We start from the raw sequence: 21,662 nt of genomic DNA on the forward strand, positions 1-21,662 counted from the left end.
TTTTCCTATGGAGTCTAAGCTGCTGCAATCCTCAAACCAGATTTACTAGTGCTGTCTGTCTTCACTACTGCAGACTTCTGACTTCTCATTTTTCACCCTTTTCTTTTTCACCAGAACTTGTTTGCTTCATTCTTATGTACCTACCTTTGCACCTTGTAATCATCCTTTATGCCTCAGGTACTATTCTATTTTTCTATTTCAATGCAAGAAGTAGTTCTTCAGGACCTGCTATGTACTAACATTATGCTAGATATTATAGGCAGTTCCAAAACTATGCTTGAAACCATTTATTTTTCTAAGAACTTTAGATTCTGCTTAGAGAAATAACATAAACCCAGATTAAAGATTTAAGAAATTCACTAGAATATGGGATAAGGGGACAAGATGACTAGAGCATACCATAAATACTGGGGAAGTTCAGTGGAGAGGTTTATTTAGAGTAGAATGATTGTCTAAGGCTTCCTTGAAATGGAGAGCTTGCAAGATTGGTAAGATTTAGATAGAATATTACAGCTAGAAATCAAAGACATCAAGGCGGGGAGGGTACAAAGTGTTTTGGAGTGGGGTACAAAGTGTTTTGGAGTGGAGTACAAGAGACGGACTTGGCCAGGTGCTGTGGCTCACGCCTGTTATCCCAGCACTTTGGGAGGCCGAGGCAGGTGGATCACGAGGTCAGGAGTTCAGACCAGCGTGGCCAGAATGGTGAAACCCCGTCTCTACTAAAAATACAAAAATTAGCCGGGTGTGGTGGTGGGCGTCTGTAATCCCAGCTATTCGGGAGGCTGAGGCAGGAGAAGCACTTGAACCCGGGCGGCAGAGGTTGCAGTGAGCCGAGATCGTGCCACTGCACTCCAGCCTGGGTGACAGAGCAAGACTCTGTCTCAAAAAAAAAAAAAGAGACGGACTTGATTGGCAGGTAAAAAGTGGTGGTCTTGAAACCCAAACATCTGCATTTTACCTTTTTTTTTTTTTTTTTTTTGTAGAGATAGAGTGTCGCTTTGTTGCCCAGGCTAGTCTTGAACTTCTGGCCTCATGCCATCCTCCCAGCTCGATCTCCCAAAGTGTTGGGATTACAGGCGTGAGCCACCGCACCCAGACAACATCTGCCTTTTAGCTCATCGTTTGTGTGATCTTTCACCATTTTTTTTTCCTGACTTTTCTCCTTGAGTGAAATGCCTCTATTTAAAGTGTTGTTATGAAAATCCGATGTGATAATGTTTGTGAAAGGGCTTTGAAGATCAAAAGCACTATATAGTTATAACTTTAGTGCTTTTTTGTTGTTGTTGTTGAGGTGTAATAGAGAGTCAGGATTAGCCGAGCATTGGGGCCGAATTTATAAAGGCCTATGAGTGCAAAGTTTAGGGAGTGTGGTCCGGGAAACTGTTAAATGCTTTCAATCAAGAGAGTGATATGATAAAAATGGCATAACTGGGAGATGAATCTAGTACTGAACTCCCACACCGATTAGAGTGAGTTGGATTGGAGGCAAGAACTTGGGTGCTATTTTTTGTATTTATTTCTAAAATCTATAATTCTATATAATTAGGTAGACCTGTATGTACTTTTAGCACTTTTCATGTTTTCTAAGTTTGAATTGTTGACTAAAAAAGTGAAGATTTGATGTGCAGCTAGATTTGTCATAGCCTTCCAAAGCGGTTTTGGCAATAATATAATAATGTAAATAGTTGAGAATGCAGTTGTAATCAATTTTCATTTAGCTGATACGCATAGGAAATCCTGGTGTGGAAAAAGAACAACAGTGTATCACTTTTTGTATTTGGCTTTGAAGCCATTTTGGAAATTTTCTAACTCCCTTCAGGAGGTTGTTAGAATTATTTAAAATTTTTATTAGAGAAATTATCAGTTTAATTTGCATAGACTGCAGAGCTAAGAAAGGTAGCTTAGAAGGGAAGCAAATCAGTTTTGTGATTAAAGTGCCACCATTATTTCACATGTATGTAGTGAGGAGTCACCTTCCTAAGAGTATCAAGTTCTGAGACTGTTCAAGATCTGTGTAAGATGACCAAGGTTCTCTCCTGACCTTTACATATATTGAAAACCTCTTAGGCTTGCTAAGAATCACTTTCCTATGCTATGAAAAACGGGAGATAACTATTCTATCTACTTGAGTTCCTGTTGAAAATTAGATGATTATATGTGATTGGTCTTTGTAAATTACAGTGTGATAGACATGCATAATATACGTGGCTTAGTTATATTACTGTCTCCTAGAGAAATATAAGACATACTTTTTTTTTTTGTCAAGCTAACTTTATCTTGTTTTCTAGATTGTTATTTTGTGTCAGTAAGTAATCCATAAAGTGCCAACATGGGAAAGAAACGGACAAAGGGAAAAACTGTTCCAATCGATGATTCCTCTGAAACTTTAGGTATATTTCATTGATTGAATCTTTAATGTTTATATCTCTAAATGAATATGTTTTAAAATGTAAAAATGGTATAAAGCTGCATATTATTGTTATATTATCTGCATTTTAATATAATGTTTGTATCTATATGTCATTTAATAGTCTTCTACTTTTTTTTTTTTTTTGAGAAAGAATCTCGCTCTGTTGCCCAGGCTGGAGTGCAGTGGTGCAATCTCAGCTCACTGCAACCTCCGCCTCCCAGGTTCAAACGGTTCTCTCGTGCCTCAGCCTCTGAGTAGCTGGGATTACAGACACATCCCACCACAGCCAGCTAATTTTTTTTTTTTTTTTTTTTAATAGAGACGGGGTTTCCCTGTGTTGGTCAGGCTGGTCTTGAACTCCTGGCCTCAAGTGATCTGCCTGCCTCGGCCTCCAAAAGTGCTGGGATTACACGTGAGAGCCACTGCACCTGACTTTCTACATCTTTTTTGTTTTTTTTTCTGAGACGGAGTCTGGCTCTGTTGCCCAGGCTGGAGTGCAGTAGCGTGATCTCAGCTCACTGCAGCCTTTGCCTTGAGGGTTCAAGTGATTCTCCTGTCTCAGCCTCATGAGTAGCTGGGATTACAGGTGTGCTCCACCACACCCAGCTAATTTTTGTATTTTTAGTAGAGACAGGGTTTCACCATGTTGACCAGGCTGGTCTTGAACTCCTGACCTCAAGTGATCCACTTCCTGAGCATCCCAAAGTGCTGGGATTACAGGCTTGAGCCACCGCGCCTGACCTTCAACAACATTTTTAATGGCATATTATTGCATTTAGCAAAGACCATGGATGCATATTTCATAATTTATTTAGATAATTTTCTACTGTTACAGATTTAGGTAATCTTTAACTTTTTAGTATTATGAATGGCTCAGTAGTAAACAACTTTATAGCTAAATCTCTGTGTACATCCAAATATTTTCCTAATACACATATATAATTTTTGAATCGAAGGGTGTAAACATTTTTAAGACTCTTTTGATTCTGTTGCTAAATTGCCATCCAGAAATGTTTTACTAATTTCCAGGCCCCCTATTAGCGTAGTAAAGTGCCCATTTCCCTGAACCTTCATCAGCACTGGTTAGTATCATCTGTAAACATCTGTGCTGATTTGATAGTTAAAAAAGGGTACCTTCTGACCGAGTGTGGTGGCTCACGCCTGTAATCCCAGCACTCTGGGAGGCCAAGGCGGGCGGATCACGAGGTCAGGAGATCGAGACCATCCTGGCTAACACGGTGAAACCCTGTCTCTACTAAACATACAAAAAATTAGCTGGGCGTGGTGGCGGGCGCCTGTAGTCCCAGCTACTTGGGAGGCTGAGGCAGAATGGCGTGAACCTGGGAGGCGGAGCTTGCAGTGAGCCCAGATTGCGCCACTGCACTCCAGCCTGAGCAACAGAGCAAGACTCCGTCTCAAAAAAAAAAAAAAAAAAAAAAAAAAGGGTACCTTCTTTTTCTAGTTTGTATTTCTTTGACTACTGAGATTTGGTAGTTTTTCCACCTGATCCCATTTGCATTTATATTTCTTTTCTTGGTGCAAGATCATTGGACATAAAGCTAATTATGCCACTTGACTAGTTTGTAAACCTCCAGCGTTCCTGAAACAACTCAGCACTGTAGAGTGGTTTGCAAAGCTCTTTACTTATCTTGGCCCCAACAGAGTTTTCAGCCTCAGGTTCAACTGCTCATTTTTGCACATTGTGTAACTCCATCATCTGGGGAGACAGCATGCACTTTTACATGTTTTTGTTCTTGGCATTGGCATTTTCAGATTGCCCTTCACTCCCTGAGGTCGCAGTTTAAAGTGTGAGCTATGAAGTCTGAAAGACTTGAGTCTAAATTCTGGCATAGATACTCAGTAGTTATGTGGGCACTAAATCTTAGTTTTCTCATTTGTCATTGGAAAAATAGTGTCTTCTAGGGTGCTTGTAAGGATTAAATGGGATAATGTATTCAAAACATTTAACAAAGTTCATAGGACATATTTAATTAATATCAGCAATTTTTATTACTATTATTATCTTCTAGGATTGCACACATGTTACGTCCCCTGTGAAACTTTTGGTGACTTTAGCCTTCTCTGCTTGTGCTGCTATACAATGTTTCGGAGATTCTTATACATTAATTTATTTAGCTGCCTTTCCTTCCAGAATGTGAGCTACTCAAAGAAAACAGCTGTGACTTGGTCAATTTTGGGCTCCTGAGCGTCTAGCACAGTGCCTGCCCTATAGTAGGTGTATTATTGACTGAATGAAGGACGTTTTCTACAAATCTTTAAAGATAGAGAGAATCATAAATATGATAAAGGGCCTTAATTTAAAGGAAATAGCCAAATAAATTGAAATGGATTTGTAGTGGGGGACAGTGGTGGTTATATTTAGGACTTCAAGAAAGCGAAACTTCACAAATTTGTGTCAAATCTCTTTCTCACATATTTATCTCATATTATTCAAATATCAAACAATTTTAAGTTCAGAATATCTTAACAGTTTATAGAGTAAATTTCATTTTTGAAATGTGAATCAAGGGTAAGTTTTGAGATTAACTGAAGAAAGTCATTTTTGACCTTATATATTCCTTGTCTATTATTTGTTTTAATAGAACCTGTGTGCAGACACATTAGAAAAGGATTGGAACAAGGTAATCTGAAAAAGGCTTTAGTGAATGTGGAATGGAATATCTGCCAAGACTGTAAGACTGACAATAAAGTGAAAGATAAAGCTGAAGAAGAAACAGAAGAAAAGCCTTCAGTTTGGCTGTGTCTTAAATGTGGCCATCAGGTATGCTTACGTTTTAAGATCAATATGGGATTTTAGAAAACTCTTTGAACTTACTTTAGAAGGTATTACCTGAAAGTACAGTATGGATAAAAGGATACTAGTAACATAGATCATGTTCTCTGGAGAACCAGTTCTGAGTCTGAGATGTGTATATAGGTGGTGGAGTGTTCTCTGGTACCACACCAGTAAAAGTAAGGGAAGCAAGATTAAGCATAGGGAGAAGTTGAATGAAGAGGCAGTGGCAACAGGGTCTCAGCCAATCCCACAGTGATCTCTTGCCTGAATTGAGGCAAGGAGCTAGACCTTTCTACCTGTGCATAGACCAGTCATTGGATGTGGCCTGCCCCTAGAGCAGGAAGTAACCTTGGGCAAGGCAGCTCCCTTTTGTTGAGACTGATTCCTGGGGATGGATGGACTAGACTGTGAGCTCTCAGCCGGCCACATTCTCAGCACCTGGGGGAATGAGTAGTACCTTGATCTTTGGCAGTGAGGGCATGTCTGGCTGGCACATCACAGTGTCTACTCTACCAGCTCACAGTTATTACCGTGGTACTAAAGTCAGGGTCTCTCAGTTACCCTTAGTGGTGGCAAGTTAAGCTTATATGTTAGGAAATTGGGCTACTAGGCAGTAGTCATGAAATCATGAGGCTTCAAGATCAGGCAGATAGCCAGTTTTTTGTTGTTTTTTTGAGATGGGGTCTCACTCTGTCACCCAGGCTGGAGTGCAGTGGCACAATCTTGGCTCATGGCAGCCTCCACCTCCCAGGTTCAAGCAGTTTTCCTGCCTCAGTCTCCAAGTAGCTGGAATTACAGGTGTGCGCCACCACACCTGGCTGAGTTTTGTATTTTTAGTAGAGACAGAGTTTTGCCATGTTGGCCAGGCTGGTCTCAAACTCCTGATTTCAAGTGATCCACTCACCTTGGCTCCCTCAAAGTGCTAGGAATACAGGCATGAGCCACTGCGCCCAGCCAGGAATTTTTTTTTTTTTTTCACGTTTTCAAATTGAAAATCTTATTGAGGTTATTATAGACCATGTGCAGATCTAACAAATAATACAGAGAAATCCCTATGCATTTTGCTCAGAGTCCCCCAGTGGTAACATTTTACAAAATGAGTATAATATCACAACCAGGATATTGAGATTGAAACAACACACCAATCGCAATCAGATCTCCTGAGTTTGACTTCTTTTTTTGTGCATGTATGTATGTGTACATGTGTATTACATTCTGTACACTTTTGTCACCTGTGTAGATTATTCACCACCACAGTCACGATACTAAATAGTTGAACATCACAGGGATCTCTTGTGTTGCCCTTGTATAATAATACCCACCTCCCTACTGCCACCACTCTCTGCAGCCCCTGGCAACTACCATTCTATTCTGTATTTCTAAATTTAGTCATTTCATCAGAAATGTTATGTAAATGGAGTCATACAGTGTGCAACATTTGGGGATTGGCTTTTGCTTTTTTCTTTTTTTGAGGCAGGGTCTCACTCTCTCACCCAGGCTGGAGTTCAGTGGTATAATCACGGCTCACGGCAGCCTTCACCTCCCAGGCTCAAGTGATCCTCCCACCTCAGCCTCCTGAGTAGCTGGGACTACACCTGCATGCCACCACTCCTGGCTAATTTTTGTATTTTTTGTAAAGATGCGGTTTTGGTATACTGCCCAGGCTGGTCTTGAACTCCTGGGCTCAAGTGATCTACCCCCCTGGGCCTCCCAAAGTGCTAAGATGATAGGTGTGAGCCACCGTGCCCAGCCAGGATTGGCTTTTTCACTCAGCATAATCACCCAAAGATTTATCAAAGCTGTGTGTATCAAGTTTGCTCTTTTTTTATTACTGAGCATATTTTATGGCATGTATGTACAACAGCTTGTTTTTACTGTTTACCTGTCGAATGACAACATCTGGGCTGATCCCATTTTTTGGTGATTACAAATAAAGCTGCTGTTAACATTTGTGTACAGGTTTTTGTGTGAACTTAGATTTCATTTCTCTAGGATAAATGTCCACGAGTGCAATTGCTGGGTCCTATGGCAATTTAATGTTTAGTTTTTTAAGAAACTGCCAAACTGTTTTTTCACAGTGACTCTACCTTTTATATTCTTACTAGCAGTGTATGAATGATTCACTTTCACTTTTTCTTCATTTTTGCCAGCATTTACAATTGTCACAGTTTTTTATTTTAGCCATCATGATAGTTATATACTGATATCTCATTGTGGTCAGTTAAAAAAATCTGTATGTTAGAAAAGAATATTGTTTACTTGTATTTGAAAGGTTTAATTGTAACCTTTTAAATACATATGGTGAGTATGAATATGCTTTCCTATTTCAGTTTTTCAGAATATATTTTGTGTTACAAATTTTTGTGCTACCTTTTTAATTTGTAAGAATAAGACATGTCAGTATTAACTGCTAACTTTTTTCCCACTAGATACCTTTGGCACTGTTAGCTAATGATTCTTAACTGTTGTCTCGAGACAACTATGTTTCAAATGATCTCAAATGATGTTGTAATTTTCAAAAATAGTATCAAATGTTAATTCATTTATTTTGTAATTAAATGTTCAGTGGGATAAATTAAGCGAATAGTGTTTGGGATCATAGTTAAGGAATTAGAAACTACCAATGTATATTTCTTCTCCAAAGTATATATCTAGCTGCAATGGAAACACGACCGGTTGTTGTACTGTGCTCCAAAGGTTGATAGACTGGTTCCAGTAGATACACAGTGAAGATATGTTTCTTAGCAGTGATCTGACTAGCTGAAAGCAGAAGTTTAGGTCATGTTCTTTTATGAATAAGCCTATACATCTTTTAGGTAAAAGTCTCCCATTTACTTGTTTAAATAGTGTTTTTTGACCACCTCCTGTGTTCTAGAATATTTGGTAATAGATTAAGTCTACTGCCTTGAGCCTTTGGGATTTATAGACCAGGTGAGAAAGGATATAAATATCAATAACGTTAGTACAAGGTAAAAAATAAGGAATGCCACTAGGAATTCGTGCCATGTTTTATAGAATTTGTTTAAAGGAAGGAGACAGTATTTTCTCATCTGGGAGATAAGTATAGGCTTCTGGGAGGAGGTGGCTTTTGAGCAAGATCTTGAAGAGTGGGTGGGATTTGGTTAGGTAGCAGTGTTCATAAAGGATTCTGGATAAATAGAATAATGTGAACAAAATTACATAGTTGTGAAAAGTGCTCAGTGTGTTTTTAGCTGGTCGTTGGTACGTGAATAAGAGAATGTGGGAGTTAACACTGGAGAGATATGTCGAGGTCAGAGGATGTCAGGTTTGTTTATTGGGAGTTTAAGAGAGCAATTCATAATTTTTGAATGGTGTATGAACAGAGCTTTGTTTTAGGAACATTAAACTGAAAGAATATGCATGTGAAGAAGGAGGCTGAAGTTAGGGGAATGTTTAGGAGACTGTTAAGGAATCCAAACCAGACTTGACTGCATTAGTGTGGTTTAATTTGGGCTGGAAAGTTGGAGAAGAAGAGTACTTTGAGTGCATGGTTTTCTTTTTTTTTTTTTTATTTTGAGATGGAGTTTTTGCTCTTGTTGCCCAGGCTAGAGTGCAGGCCCAGACGTGATCTTGGCTCACTGCAACCTCCGCCTCCTGAGTTCAAGCAGTTCTCCTGCCTCAGCCTCCTAATTAGCTGGGATTACAGACGTGCGCCACCACACCCGGCTAATTTTTGTATTTTTAATAGAGATGGGGTTTCACCATGTTGGTCAGGCTGGTCTCGAACTCCTGACCTCAGGTGATTCCACCCCCGGCCTCAGCCTCCCAAAGTGCTGGGATTACAGGTGTGAGCCTCCGCGCCTAGCGAGTGCATGGTTTTCTAAATACTTGTTGACTTAAATGTTCTCAGTTGCCTGTGCATATTTAAGTTTTAACAAAATACTGATTCTAGAGTCTAACATTTTCTTTTCAAGATTGTAAGAATGGCAGAATTTCATGAGCCACTTCCTTGTTTATGATAGATTATGCATTCTCCCCTCTTGCTGAATTTTTATGGCTTTGAGGTTTATGATTATGATTTTTTTAGGGCTGTGGCAGAAATTCTCAGGAGCAGCATGCCTTGAAGCACTATCTGACGCCAAGATCTGAACCTCACTGTCTGGTTCTTAGTTTGGACAACTGGAGTGTATGGTGAGTTTCAGTTCCTCTGCCTCTTGGGTGGAAATTATTTGAAATATTAGAGAATGGAAATGTTTAAATATGTTTAAGAAGAAAGCAATTTAAAATTTTGTAGTATGTTTTAAAATACCATCACTTTCACAAAGCTAAATAATGCAGTATTATGCGAAGCTTTTACTTGGACGTTTGCACAAACACAAACATTGTAACATAGAAGACTTAAGAATCTTTACCCCTTTGTTTTTCTTGCTTGTGATATTATAAGGCATATAGTGGAGATAGGGACGCTAAGAACAAATTTCAGATAAAATTGTAATAAAATTTTGGCTATGAATTTGCATGAAAATAAATGTCAGTCTGGTATGTTATAGATGCTGCATTGTAACATCATTAAAACAGATTTTTACGTCTTAAAAATCATTTTCACAGTAGTCTTCACTGAATGACATCTTTTTTTTTTTTTTGAGACGGAATCTCTTTCTGTCGCCCAGGCTGGAGTGCAGTGGTGTGATCTCGGCTCACCACAACCTCTGCCTCCCAGGTTCAAGCAATTCTCCTGCCTCAGCCTCCCGAGTAGCTGAGATTACAGGGATGCACCACCACGCCCGGCTGATTTTTGTATTTTTAGTAGAGACGGGGTTTCACCATGTTGGTCAGGCTGGTCTCAAACTCCTGACCTCGTGATCCCCTTGTGATCCGCATGCCTCGGCCTCCCAAAGTGCTGGGATTACAGGCATGAGCCACCGTGCCTGGCTTGAATGGCATCTTTCAATTGTAGAAGTTGTTACTTTTGTCTGGCTAACACGTTGAAACCCCATCTCTACTAAAAATACAAAAAAAAATTAGCTGGGCATGGTGGTGGGCGCCTGTAGTCCCAGCTACTCGGGAGGCTGAGGTAGGAGAATGGCGTGAACCAGGGAGGCGGAGGTTGCAGTGAGCCGAGATCCTGCCACTGCATGCAGCCTGGGCAACAGAGCGAGACTCCGTCTCAAAAAAAAAACAAAAAACAAAACAAACAAAAAAAAGTTGTTATTTTTGTTAGTGTAATTCTGTATTTTAAAATATATGTAAAAAACTTTTGACTTCAATGTTATAACCAGTAAAGTAAAACGTTTGGAGTATTTCATCATACTACTTATATGCAGCCATAATTCTGGCTAATTTTATTAATAATAAACCAGAGTTAATATGCATAGTCTTCTTCAGGAAAACAGAATTTTTACGTTCGGTTTCTTTAATAGAATAAGTTGGCAGTTACACACTTTGATTCCAGGAATTATTATTTGTCTCCCCCTTTTTAGTTGTCATTTTGTCATTTTTCATCTCTGATTTTTGGGTCACAGGTGTTACATATGTGATAATGAGGTCCAGTATTGTAGTTCAAACCAGTTGGGTCAAGTGGTTGATTATGTCAGAAAACAAGCCGGCATTACAACTCCAAAGCCAGGTAAAATAATTTGTTTCTTTAATATACACCAAATGTTGATTTGTGTATCTGCTGATACTTAGATTTGTTATACTACCTAGCATTACATACAGCTGAGTAACATTAGTTATGGTTGATTGCAAACTATGAAACTATTTTTGGTTTAACTATAAGGTATTAGAAGGGATATGAGAAATGATCTAGTCAGATGTGATGAAGGCCATAGACTAAGGTAATGGCCAATAATGCTAAGACTAAGGTAATTCCCATAACCCTAGCCAGGCTTACTATAGACCTGCCTTACACTGTTCTTACTGTCGTACATTTTGTAATAGCAAGATTTCAGTCTGTCTGCTGGGATAACATAAAGCATTTGTGATTCCTTCTAATGGTCAGATATTTCTTAGGTTCTTTCCATGCATAATTAAATTAATTGGCTGACATACAGCATTTGCTTTAAGCATGTTTTTTAAGTTTTTATTGTCACAAGTATCTTTGTCAGAGCCAGAATTATTTGTTTTTTACTTTAGGATTGATTTTTGACCCACAGAATTCATTAAAAAATTTATTTCATGTCCACGTTCTTGATTGTTTTATATTCTTAATTTCACAAGGTAAGATGTGTTCATTTGTAAAGAATTTTTGTGCAGTAAAAAAGGGAGATTTATACCAAAGCACATACTGTTTGGTTTCATTTATCAAACTAATGCTTACTTTAGGTCTGAGTATTTTTTGTTTACTGGGTTTTGTGTTTTTTTTTTTTTTGGATGGCAATTTACGTGTATCTATTTAAAATCAAATGGGTGGGTGGGTTGGAAAGAATGACTTCAGGTAAACTCACAAACTCTAGTACTGTTTCCCAAGTATACTTCTGCATCGATATGACTGTATTACACATTTTGCTAAATCTTTTCTTCTTTTTTTAAAGCAGAGAAAGATAATGGAAATATTGAACTTGAAAATAAAAAATTAGAAAAAGAGAGTAAGAATGAACAAGAGAGAGAAAAGAAGGAAAACATGGCTAAAGAGAATCCTCCCATGAATTCTCCTTGCCAAATAACCGTGAAAGGACTCAGTAATTTGGGAAACACATGTTTCTTCAATGCAGTTATGCAGGTACATTGTCATTTTTTTCCCTTTAAAAAAGCTGTCCTTTTCCTCATAGAATCTGCTACTTACATTATTTTTTTCCACCTGAGTAATTTATTTCTACGTATCCAAAGAAAACTTTTTTTTTTTTTTTTTGAGACAGGGTCTCACTCTGTCACTCAGCTGGAGTGCAGTGGCACGATCGTGGCTCACTGCAGCCTCTACCTCTTGGACTCAAGCAGTCCTCCTACCTTAGCCTCCAGAGTAGCTGGGACTACAGGCATGCGCCACCACTCCCAGCTAGTTTTTGTATCTTTTGTAGAGACAGGGTTTCGCCATGTTGCCTAGGCTAGTCTTGAACTCCTGGGCTTAAGCCGTCCACCCCCTTTGGCCACCCAAAGTGTTTGGATTACAGGCGTGAGCCACCACGCCTGGCCAAAGAAAACTTAAGGAAAGTTTTTTGTTTTTGTTTTTTTTTTTTTTTAAAAAAAAAAAAAACAGAACAAAATGAAAAGTCTCCCATGTCTACTTCTTTCTACACAGACACGGCAACCATCCGATTTCTCAATCTTTTCCCCACCTTTCCCGCCTTTCTATTCCACAAAGCCGCCATTGTCATCCTGGCCCGTTCTCAATGAGCTGTTGGGCACACCTCCCAGACGGGGTGGTGGCCGGGCAGAGAGGCTCCTCACTTCCCAGTAGGGGCGGCCGGGCAGAGGCGCCCCTCACCTCCCGGACAGGGCAGCTGGCCGGGAGGGGGGCTGACACCCCCACCTCCCTCCCGGATGGGGCGGCTGGCCGGGCGGGGGGCTGACCCCCCCACCTCCCTCCCGGACAGGGCGGCTGGCCAGGCAGGGGGCTGACCCCCCCCCACCTCCCTCCCGGACGGGGCAGCTGGCCTGGCAGAGGGGCTCCTCACTTCCCAGTAGGGGCGGCCGGGCAGAGGTGCCCCTCACCTCCCGGACGGGGCGGCTGGCCGGGCGGGGGGCTGACCCCCCCCACCTCCCTCCCGGACGGGGCGGCTGGCCGGGCGGGGGGCTGACCCCCCCACCTCCCTCCCGGACGGGGAGGCTGCCGGGCGGAGACGCTCCTCACTTCCCAGACGGGGTGGCTGCCGGGAGGAGAGGCTCCTCACTTCTCAGACGGGGCGGCTGCCGGGCGGAGGGGCTCCTCACTTCTCAGACAGGGCGGTTGCTGGGCAGAGGGTCTCCTCACTTCTCAGACGGGGTGGCCGGGCAGAGATGCTCCTCACCTCCCAGACGGGGTCGCGGCCGGGCAGAGATGCTCCTCACATCCCAGACGGGGCGGCGGGGCAGAGGCGCTCCCCACATCTCAGACGATGGGCGGCCGGGCAGAGACGCTCCTCACCTCCCAGATGTGATGGCGGCCAGGAAAAGGTTCTCCTCACTTCCCAGATGGGATGGCGGCCAGGCGGAGACGCTCCTCACTTTCCAGACTGGGCAGCCAGGCAGAGGGTCTCCTCACATCCCAGACGATGGGCGGCCAGGCAGAGACGCTCCTCACTTCCCAGACGGGGTGGTGGCCGGGCAGAGGCTGCAATCTCGGCACTTTGGGAGGCCAAGGCAGGCGGCTGGGAGGTGGAGGCCGCAGCGAGCCGAGACCACGCCACTGCACTCCAGCCCGGGCACCATTGAGCACTGAGCGAACGAGACTCCGTCTGCAATCCCGGCACCTCGGGAGGCCGAGGCTGGCGGATCACCCGCGGTTAGGGGCTGGAGACCCGCCCGGCCAACACAGCGAAACCCCGTCTCCACCAAAATCAGTCAGGCGTGGCGGCGCGAGCCCGCAATCGCAGGCACCCGGCAGGGTGAGGCAGGAAAATCAGGCAGGGAGGTTGCAGTGAGCCGAGACGGCAGCAGCACAGTCCAGCCTCGGCTCATCATGAGAGGGAGACCGCGGAAAGAGAGGGAGAGGGAGACCGTGGGGAGAGGGAGAGGGAGAGGGAGAGCAGGAAAGTTTTATTGCATGACAGTAAGAGAGTTTGGTGAGCACCTGGGTGCAGTGGGTTTGAAAGAAATATTGCTGCTGCTTTCATGGAGCTTGCACTTGGGTGGAGGAAACACAGGATAACCTCATATGGAAGCAAATACGTACCTACAGGTAGTGGTAAGTGGTTGTGAGAGAGTCATGGTGGAGGATTGGGGATAGCTACTTCTGATTGGGTGGTGGGAGAATGCCCCACTAAGGTGATGAATAAGCTCAGAACTGAAGTAGTTATGACCCAAATAGAGTAGGGAGAGAAGCATCTGTAACTTTTCATTTTCCGAGTATGGAGTTTTCAGTGTTGGTCATGATTTTCTGTTTTGATAGAATAGACACTTAAGAAGTATCAGAGTTGATTTGCCTTTAAATAATTTTTCTCTTTTTTTTTCACCCTACATTCTAGAACTTGTCACAAACACCAGTGCTTAGACAACTACTAAAAGAAGTGAAAATGTCTGGAACAATTGTAAAAATTGAACCACCTGATTTGGCATTAACAGTATGTTCTTTAAACTTTTCTAGTCTGTAATTTTCCTCTCTGAATGTGTGTTTTCTAAATTATTTTAAATAACTGACACTCATTTCCACTGTTTTTGTTTGTTTTGTTTTACTTTAGGCTACTAACTTAAACAGTTTCAGGCTAATAGAAGTTATAAGGAGTCTTTACATCTGTTTGCCTTGTGTGTGCTCTGTTTTTCTATGCTTGAGTGTTAAGCTTCCTTCTTGGGAATGTGTATATGTTTGAGAAGCCTTAGGCTTACATTATTATTTTTAACATCTTTAAGGTGACTTAAGAGCTGTGTAACCAAATAAATATTACCTTATCCATTTTTATTATTTACATTTTGCTTTGGCTCTTTCAATTCTTAGGTAGTAAGTGTTCCGGATAATCTAAAACTGAAATAGTAGAGCTGAATTCTGCATAAGACAGTCTGTGACCAAACAGTTTCTATCTCTTTTGATGTACATTTTAAACTTTTAAATGGGGCAGTTCTGTCAGGAACATTGGTAGTATATGTTAACTAATTAGATTTTAGTAAAGTCAGTGATTCCAGAATTTGACTGAAGAAAGTAATTTCTTTTCCCATATTCAGGAACCGTTAGAAATAAACCTTGAGCCTCCAGGCCCTCTTACTTTAGCCATGAGCCAGTTTCTTAATGAGATGCAAGAGACCAAAAAGGGGGTTGTGACACCGAAAGAACTCTTTTCTCAGGTCTGTAAAAAGTGAGTATCCACTTCGATTGTGCTTTCAGTGCCTCAGTGAGATGCTGAGAAATAATATTAATATTAAATAGTAAAATATAAAAATATTAATAGCATTACATTTAGTCAACCCTCTATATACAAAAGGCATAGTTTTTTTTCATTTGGATTTTAAAATATATTTATGTGATAGTTAAATCTCCCAAGGGTGTTAATGGACTAAACAGAAATTTGTAGAAAGCAGAACTCTCTGAGATTTGGGATATGATCCTAAGATTTTCTAAAAATAGCTTCAGAGCTTAGTAGACTGAAGATTGCTTTTCTGTCTTTTTGTTTTTCTCTAGAGCAGTGCGGTTTAAAGGCTATCAGCAGCAAGACAGCCAGGAGCTGCTTCGCTATTTATTGGATGGGATGAGAGCAGAAGAACACCAAGTTAGCATGTTATGACCATTGTATTTTATGATCTTATCTTCATAAGCTTTCTGTCTCATTTGATATCTTACGAGTTAAAACAATGAAAGCTAGTTATTAAGGCCATCATACTTTTAAATTTTTTCTTACACCAGCTTTTTCAACTAGTATGTTTTCACCATTAGAATGAATCCAGAGAATTAGCAGTAATTCTCTTTCTCATGATGGCTTAAGTTTAGTTGATGTTTACAGCATTAATGTTCTTTAAAGATTCTGTTGTACTAACTTATACGAAGAGAGCTGCCAAATATTGGAAATTGTTTCTCCCAAACCCAGGTGCAGCACACCCTTACTTTTAATTCTGAGTCTGATTTAACACTGTTTTTTGAACCTAGGAAGTATTTTCATTTTGTAAGAGTCAGGGAACATTGGTTGCATTTTAAAATTTTTGTTACTTGCCAGGATATAAAAAAATGTATTTGGGGTATGAATTAATGAGTACTAATAATAGTGATAATAACTAATATTTATTTCGCACTTATTTTTATGCCAATCACGGTTTTCAGTGTTTTGTATTAATTCCCTTACTTCGTTCTCACAAAGTTTCTGCGAGGTGGATACTGTGATTTTTTCCTATTCCGTAGATTGAGAATCTAGGCTGTAGAGAAGTTCAGTACCTAGTTTAAGGTCCCCCAGAAATAATGGAGCTGGGCTTTAAGCACTGGAGTCAGACCCTGTGGCTGTCATGTAATCATTCTGCTTGTAGGACAAGCTATTTCAGTTTCTTCTCAAAGGTGGTGGGCATGTTCTGAAAACCTTTGGTTTGAAGAGGTTTAAGATCTTGAAATGATAAGATAATACCTTTATTCAGTGGTTAGTGATTGCTTTGTGGCATAATTCCTTTTTAGCTCCTTGAATTAAGTTTGAAAATGTGATTTTGGGATCATTTAGTAAATATGGGGAGCTGTATCCTGATCACTTTCTTGACTTGATTACATATTTCTAAGGAAAATAAAATTTAAAATTTAATAGTATATATATATCCATTTTATTACTTTTAGAGAGTGAGTAAAGGAATACTTAAAGCATTTGGTAATTCTACTGAAAAGTTGGATGAAGAACTAAAAAATAAAGTTAAAGGTAATGTCTGACTTTTTGAACTAAAACACTATAGTTGAATTCCTCTGTACCTTAGGACAAGATTGCTAGCACATGTATTTCCAAGTCCACAATTATTAATGTATAATTTCTCTTTATCAACGTTGATTAATAAAAATTATTCAGTGCTCCAGAAGTGAACAGTTTTACTCCATGGTGTATTCTTTTTATGTATTAAAGATAGAACTATGATAAATTACAGTTTTACTCCATGGTGTATTCTTTTTATGTATTAAAGATAGAACTATGATAAATTACAGTTTTACTTTTCAAAAGCTTAAAATTATAATTAGCAGTAATACATGAATTATATTTGTTACTGTGAGTTGTCAGTAGTTGGTTTATTAATCATGGAGCCAACTTAGTTCTTATTATGTGGCGTGTAAAGATTTAGGACAGATCTGCCCAGTAGAACTTCCTATGTTGATGGAACTCCTCTATACCTTTGCTGTTCCATACAGAAGCAACTAGGCACGTGTGGCGCCTGAAATGTGACTGGTGAAACTGAGGAACTACATTTTTATTTTTATTTAATTGTAATTAAATTTAAATAGCCATAAGTGACTAAGGGCACTGTATTATAAAGCACAGATTTGAATCAACTTATAGCAACTCTTTGCTCCTTGGTGCCCTTTAGAGCCTGGCCAGTAATGGAGAGAATTACCCCCGCTGGCATTTTCTGTCAGAAAAATGTGGTTCTGCATAAATTATCATTTGAATAGTGCTTATAGGTTTCACGTATTTGGAAAATTGGCTGACCAAGTAGTAAAATTATGGCTTTTAGTTATATTAAACTTATCAAGATTATTTCTGGGAGCATAGGAAAATAAAAGGAAGATTTTGTTTGAAATATTTTCCTGAGGTTTTTCTTTTGTTTTTAAAATATCAAAGGAGTTCAGTCTTAGAGTTCACAAAACAAGTTACATGCATTTTCTCTCCCAGTTTGCTAATCTGGTATCTTTTATCAGTCTTGAATGTTAGAATGTTAGAGCTAGAACTAAGGAACTAGACTGTCATTCAGCCTACTCCGAGCTGTTCATTTTATACTAATGGAGAGAGAGGGAAAGACATAGAAGTCTCACTGACTTGCACAGTTTACTTCCCACTGACTAGATCTTGGATAAGGACTTTTTTGTCTTATTCATAAAAGGCGATTGTGTTCAATTATGTTATGCTCAGAGGTGGAATATATAATACTGACTTCTATCGCTTAAAAAAAATGGTGATTATGAATGGAGGAAGAAGTCTGTGGGACAGGAAATTTAAAATAAAATTTTAGAGTTAGATAGGTAAGTAGTTTTAGCTTTTCTTGTTTAATTAATTATATAACGGTAATTGGTAATTGATAGACTTTTTTTTCTCCATAGATTACGAGAAGAAAAAATCAATACCAAGTTTTGTTGACCGCATCTTTGGTGGTGAACTAACTAGTATGATCATGTGTGATCAATGCAGAACTGTAAGTAGATGTCATGTGTACTGGGTTTGTTCGCTAATATTCAACAGTTTATCAATTGTTTATTTCAAAAGCAGAAATCTCTACCTTCATAGGATATCTTTTTAAACTATTCAGATGCCATTCAGATGTGCATGGTTCTTTGTGGGAAATGTCAGCACTCCTTAAATCTTGAAGACGTTAAACAGTTTGATTTATTTCCCCCAACCCAAAGTCCTCAATGTTGTGTAATTTTTCATTTCAAATTTTCTTAAGCCTTTGTTTATTTTAAAACCCATCCCCTACTCCCCATCCCACAGGGCAGGGAGGATCTTACTATGTAACATTTACAGTATTTACATTTTTACACTGTCTTTTCTGATTGGTTAAGGTCTCCTTGGTTCATGAATCTTTCCTTGATTTGTCCCTCCCAGTTTTAGATGATCAGGTAAGACTATTGAGTTTATTTTATTCAAGTGGATTTTTTTTCCTGTAAGATTTTATGGGGGGAAGCCTTGTTACTCTTTTTAAGTTTGTATATTACTAGCCCATGCAGAAATTTTTCTTAATTTGAGGTAGAATGCATTTTAGGATTTGAATAAAGAACAGGGTAACTACTTTAAAAACAAGGATGGAAAAAAAGATGATGTATTCAGAATTCTGTACAAGTAATTAGTTTGATTGGTTTCCATACAGGGAAGTATTTTCCTTATATTAAAATTAATACTTATTTTTGTTATTTAAGACTAATCACGAATCCCTTGCACACCTAAGTTCATAAATGTTAAATAAAGAGTATTATTTCGTTTTAATTTGGTTCCTTTTAAGTAGTAGTAAAAAAGAAGAGATGTTATGAGTATTGGATAAATCATTCTTCAACTTCGTATGAATTATGAGACCCTTGGCTTGTTACTTGGCAATTAAAGTCTCACCAAATTTTATTTTCTGTTTTTTTGAAACTGTCATATGCATGCAAAGAAAGAAAAGAATAAAAAAGAATACACCGTGGTGACTTACATAAGTCACTTAGAAAATGTATTTGGAAATGGACGTATTTACAGTGTGACACAGCATGTATCTAATACATTTTGTTATATTTCTATTACACTTACATGTGATGTTGCCTTTTGCTGTTTTGTTGGTTTGCTTGTTTTCTCATTATGTGAAGATTGCTTTCTAGTATATGAGATAAACGAATTTTGTGTCATCTATTTTCAAATATTGTGGAAAAAAAAGCTAATATATAATAGAAGTAGAAAAATATTTACATAGTGTGGATTTTTTTTCACCAAATGGTAGTTGTAAAATTTTGTTTTTGACCTATGTTATCTATATTTTAAGAGTGGTAAGAAAAGTGTAAACGATAAAAATCTGAAAAAGACAATGGAGGATGAAGATCAAGATAGCGAGGAAGAAAAAGATAACGACAGTTACATAAAAGAGAGAAGTGATATTCCTTCTGGAACAAGTAAGCACTTACAGAAAAAAGCAAAGAAACAAGCCAAAAAGCAAGCCAAGGTGGGTAATTAGGAGGAAAATCATATGCTTGTAATTTTATATTTTGAACTATTGAGTTTGTAGTCTGAATGACATTGGTTAGACATGTCTGTTATTTTAGATACAGCACTTTCATTTGACAATTACAGAATTTAGCTCATTTAGTATTCTCTGCAGGGAAATTGCTTTGAGTATATGTGAAGAAAACGTCGTGCTTCTTTTTTTTTAAATCCTGCATTGCTTGTAACAAGTATTTGTAGTAAGTTTAATTAACTTAATTTTCAAGTTAATATTATTGACACCCACAAATTTAAAAATATATAAAGGTAAACAATAAGTCCCCCTCCCACCACTGTTTTTTTTTTTTCCAACCTGAGATGGAGTCTTGCTGAGTCGCCCAGGCCAGAGTGCAGTGGCACGATCTCTGCTCACTGCAACCTCCATCTCCTAGGTTCAAGCAATTCTCGTGCCTCAGCCTCCTGAGCAGTCAGGACTACAGGTGCATGCCATCAAGCCTAGCTAATTTTTATATTTTTAGTAGAGACAGGGTTTCACCATTGTTGGCCAGGCTGGTCTCAAACTCCTGACCTCAAGTGATCCGCCCTCCTCAGCCTGCCAAAGTGCTGGGATTACAGGCATGAGCCACCGCGCCCGGCCGACCACCACTTTCCTTTTATGACAAAGATAAACATTTTTGTTTTTTCTTATGTATCCTTCTGGAGTTTCTTTTGGAAAATATGAGCAAATACAAATATGCAGTCTTGGTTTTTTTCCCCCTTTCTTACCATTCACACCATTCTGGACTGTGTTGTTTGTTTATACTTAGATTCTTGGAGTCCTTTCCATTTTAGTATATAAAACTTCTTCATTCTTTTTTTTTTTTTTTTTTTTTCCTGAGATGGTGTCTCACTCTGTCGCCCAGGCTGGAGGGCAAATGGCGAGATCTTGGCACACTGCAACCTCTGCCTCCCAGGTTCAAGTGATTCTCCTGCCACAGCCTCCCGAGTAGCTGGGATTACAGACATGTGCCACCGTGCCTGGCTAACTTTTGTATTTTTAGTAAAGACAGGTTTCGCCATGTTGGTCAGGCTGGTCTCTAACTCCTGACCTCAGATAATCTGCCCGCCTCAGCCTACCAAAGTGCTGGGATTACAGATGTGAGACACCGTGCCTGGCCCATTCTTTCTTTCTTTTTTTTTAACAGTTGCATGATTCTGTGTTATGGATGTGCCATAATTCATTTAACCATTTCTCTATTGATTTAGGTTGTTTCAGTCTTTTGCTATAATGGTCAGTGCTCTAGTGAATAACCCTATACATAAGTCATCTGTAGGGTAAATTTTGAGAAGTGGGATTGCATTTGTAGTTTTGGTTGATACTAATTGTCCTTCACAAAGGTTGCTCCTGACCCTTGACAGCTGTGTGTTATCAAACTTCCAGATTTTGATTGGTATGTTAGATGGAAAATATTATCTCAGTGCAGTTTTATTTTGCATTTATTTTAATATAAATTAGATTAAGCATATTTTTATGTTTCAGAGCCATTTGCATTTCATGTTCTTTGAAGTTTTTGCTTATATTCTTTTCTCATTTTTTATTCATGTGTTCCTCTGTTTTTACGGAAACACATCAGAAAATGTTTGGGTCCCATCCTGTTTGCTGCCCTTCATTCTTCTGGTATTACAGAGTAGCCTCACGGGGGCTGTTCTTTCAGTTCTTTCTGTTACAACCAGAAATGCCTTTGGGTTTTTAGGCATTTCAGTAACAGGAATCTTGATGAAATGCCTTCTTTTCCTCTATTCGGAAGTAGGTTGCAAGTGGCAAGAGTGATTTTAAAGGGAAAAGTTCTTTACTCTCTTCTGTATGTGTGGCTACCTTGCTTCTTTGCTAACTTCAGGCCATTTTTTTCCCAGAATACTTTTGTCCATTCCTCTGACCAAAGCAGTCCTGTACTTGTGCATCCTTGAGTTTTCTTTCAGTTTGGTTTTTTTCTCTAAGTGAAACCTTGACCCAGTAACTCATATGGATACATTTCTTTCTGTTAGTGTGGAGTCACACCCACCGTGTGGTATAACATTTGACTGCCTGGGT

General features: G+C 39.4%; 1 protein-coding gene across 4 annotated transcripts in view; it reads left to right on the top strand.

The window, feature by feature from the left end:
• The window catches only part of USP16 (ubiquitin specific peptidase 16), a 31,747-nt gene that overhangs the window by 1,043 nt on the left and 9,042 nt on the right, over nucleotides 1–21,662 (top strand). The window contains exons 2-14 of one of the 4 annotated variants that reach the window (XM_001159952.6): nucleotides 115–177; nucleotides 2,289–2,390; nucleotides 5,014–5,192; nucleotides 9,256–9,359; nucleotides 10,691–10,794; nucleotides 11,702–11,889; nucleotides 14,270–14,365; nucleotides 14,961–15,091; nucleotides 15,415–15,502; nucleotides 16,543–16,621; nucleotides 18,007–18,098; nucleotides 18,466–18,522; nucleotides 19,416–19,592. In XM_001159952.6, the coding sequence (XP_001159952.1) occupies nucleotides 2,330–2,390; nucleotides 5,014–5,192; nucleotides 9,256–9,359; nucleotides 10,691–10,794; nucleotides 11,702–11,889; nucleotides 14,270–14,365; nucleotides 14,961–15,091; nucleotides 15,415–15,502; nucleotides 16,543–16,621; nucleotides 18,007–18,098; nucleotides 18,466–18,522; nucleotides 19,416–19,592 (1,356 nt within the window). In that variant the 5' untranslated portion in view covers nucleotides 115–177; nucleotides 2,289–2,329. The remainder of the gene's footprint in view (nucleotides 1–114; nucleotides 178–2,288; nucleotides 2,391–5,013; nucleotides 5,193–9,255; nucleotides 9,360–10,690; nucleotides 10,795–11,701; nucleotides 11,890–14,269; nucleotides 14,366–14,960; nucleotides 15,092–15,414; nucleotides 15,503–16,542; nucleotides 16,622–18,006; nucleotides 18,099–18,465; nucleotides 18,523–19,415; nucleotides 19,593–21,662) is intronic. The other 3 variants (XM_054675145.2, XM_001160171.5, XM_009448905.4) reach the window with 3 other exon arrangements.

This window comes from Pan troglodytes, chromosome 22 (genome assembly GCF_028858775.2).
Source record: "Pan troglodytes isolate AG18354 chromosome 22, NHGRI_mPanTro3-v2.0_pri, whole genome shotgun sequence".
Lineage (NCBI taxonomy): Eukaryota > Metazoa > Chordata > Mammalia > Primates > Hominidae > Pan > Pan troglodytes.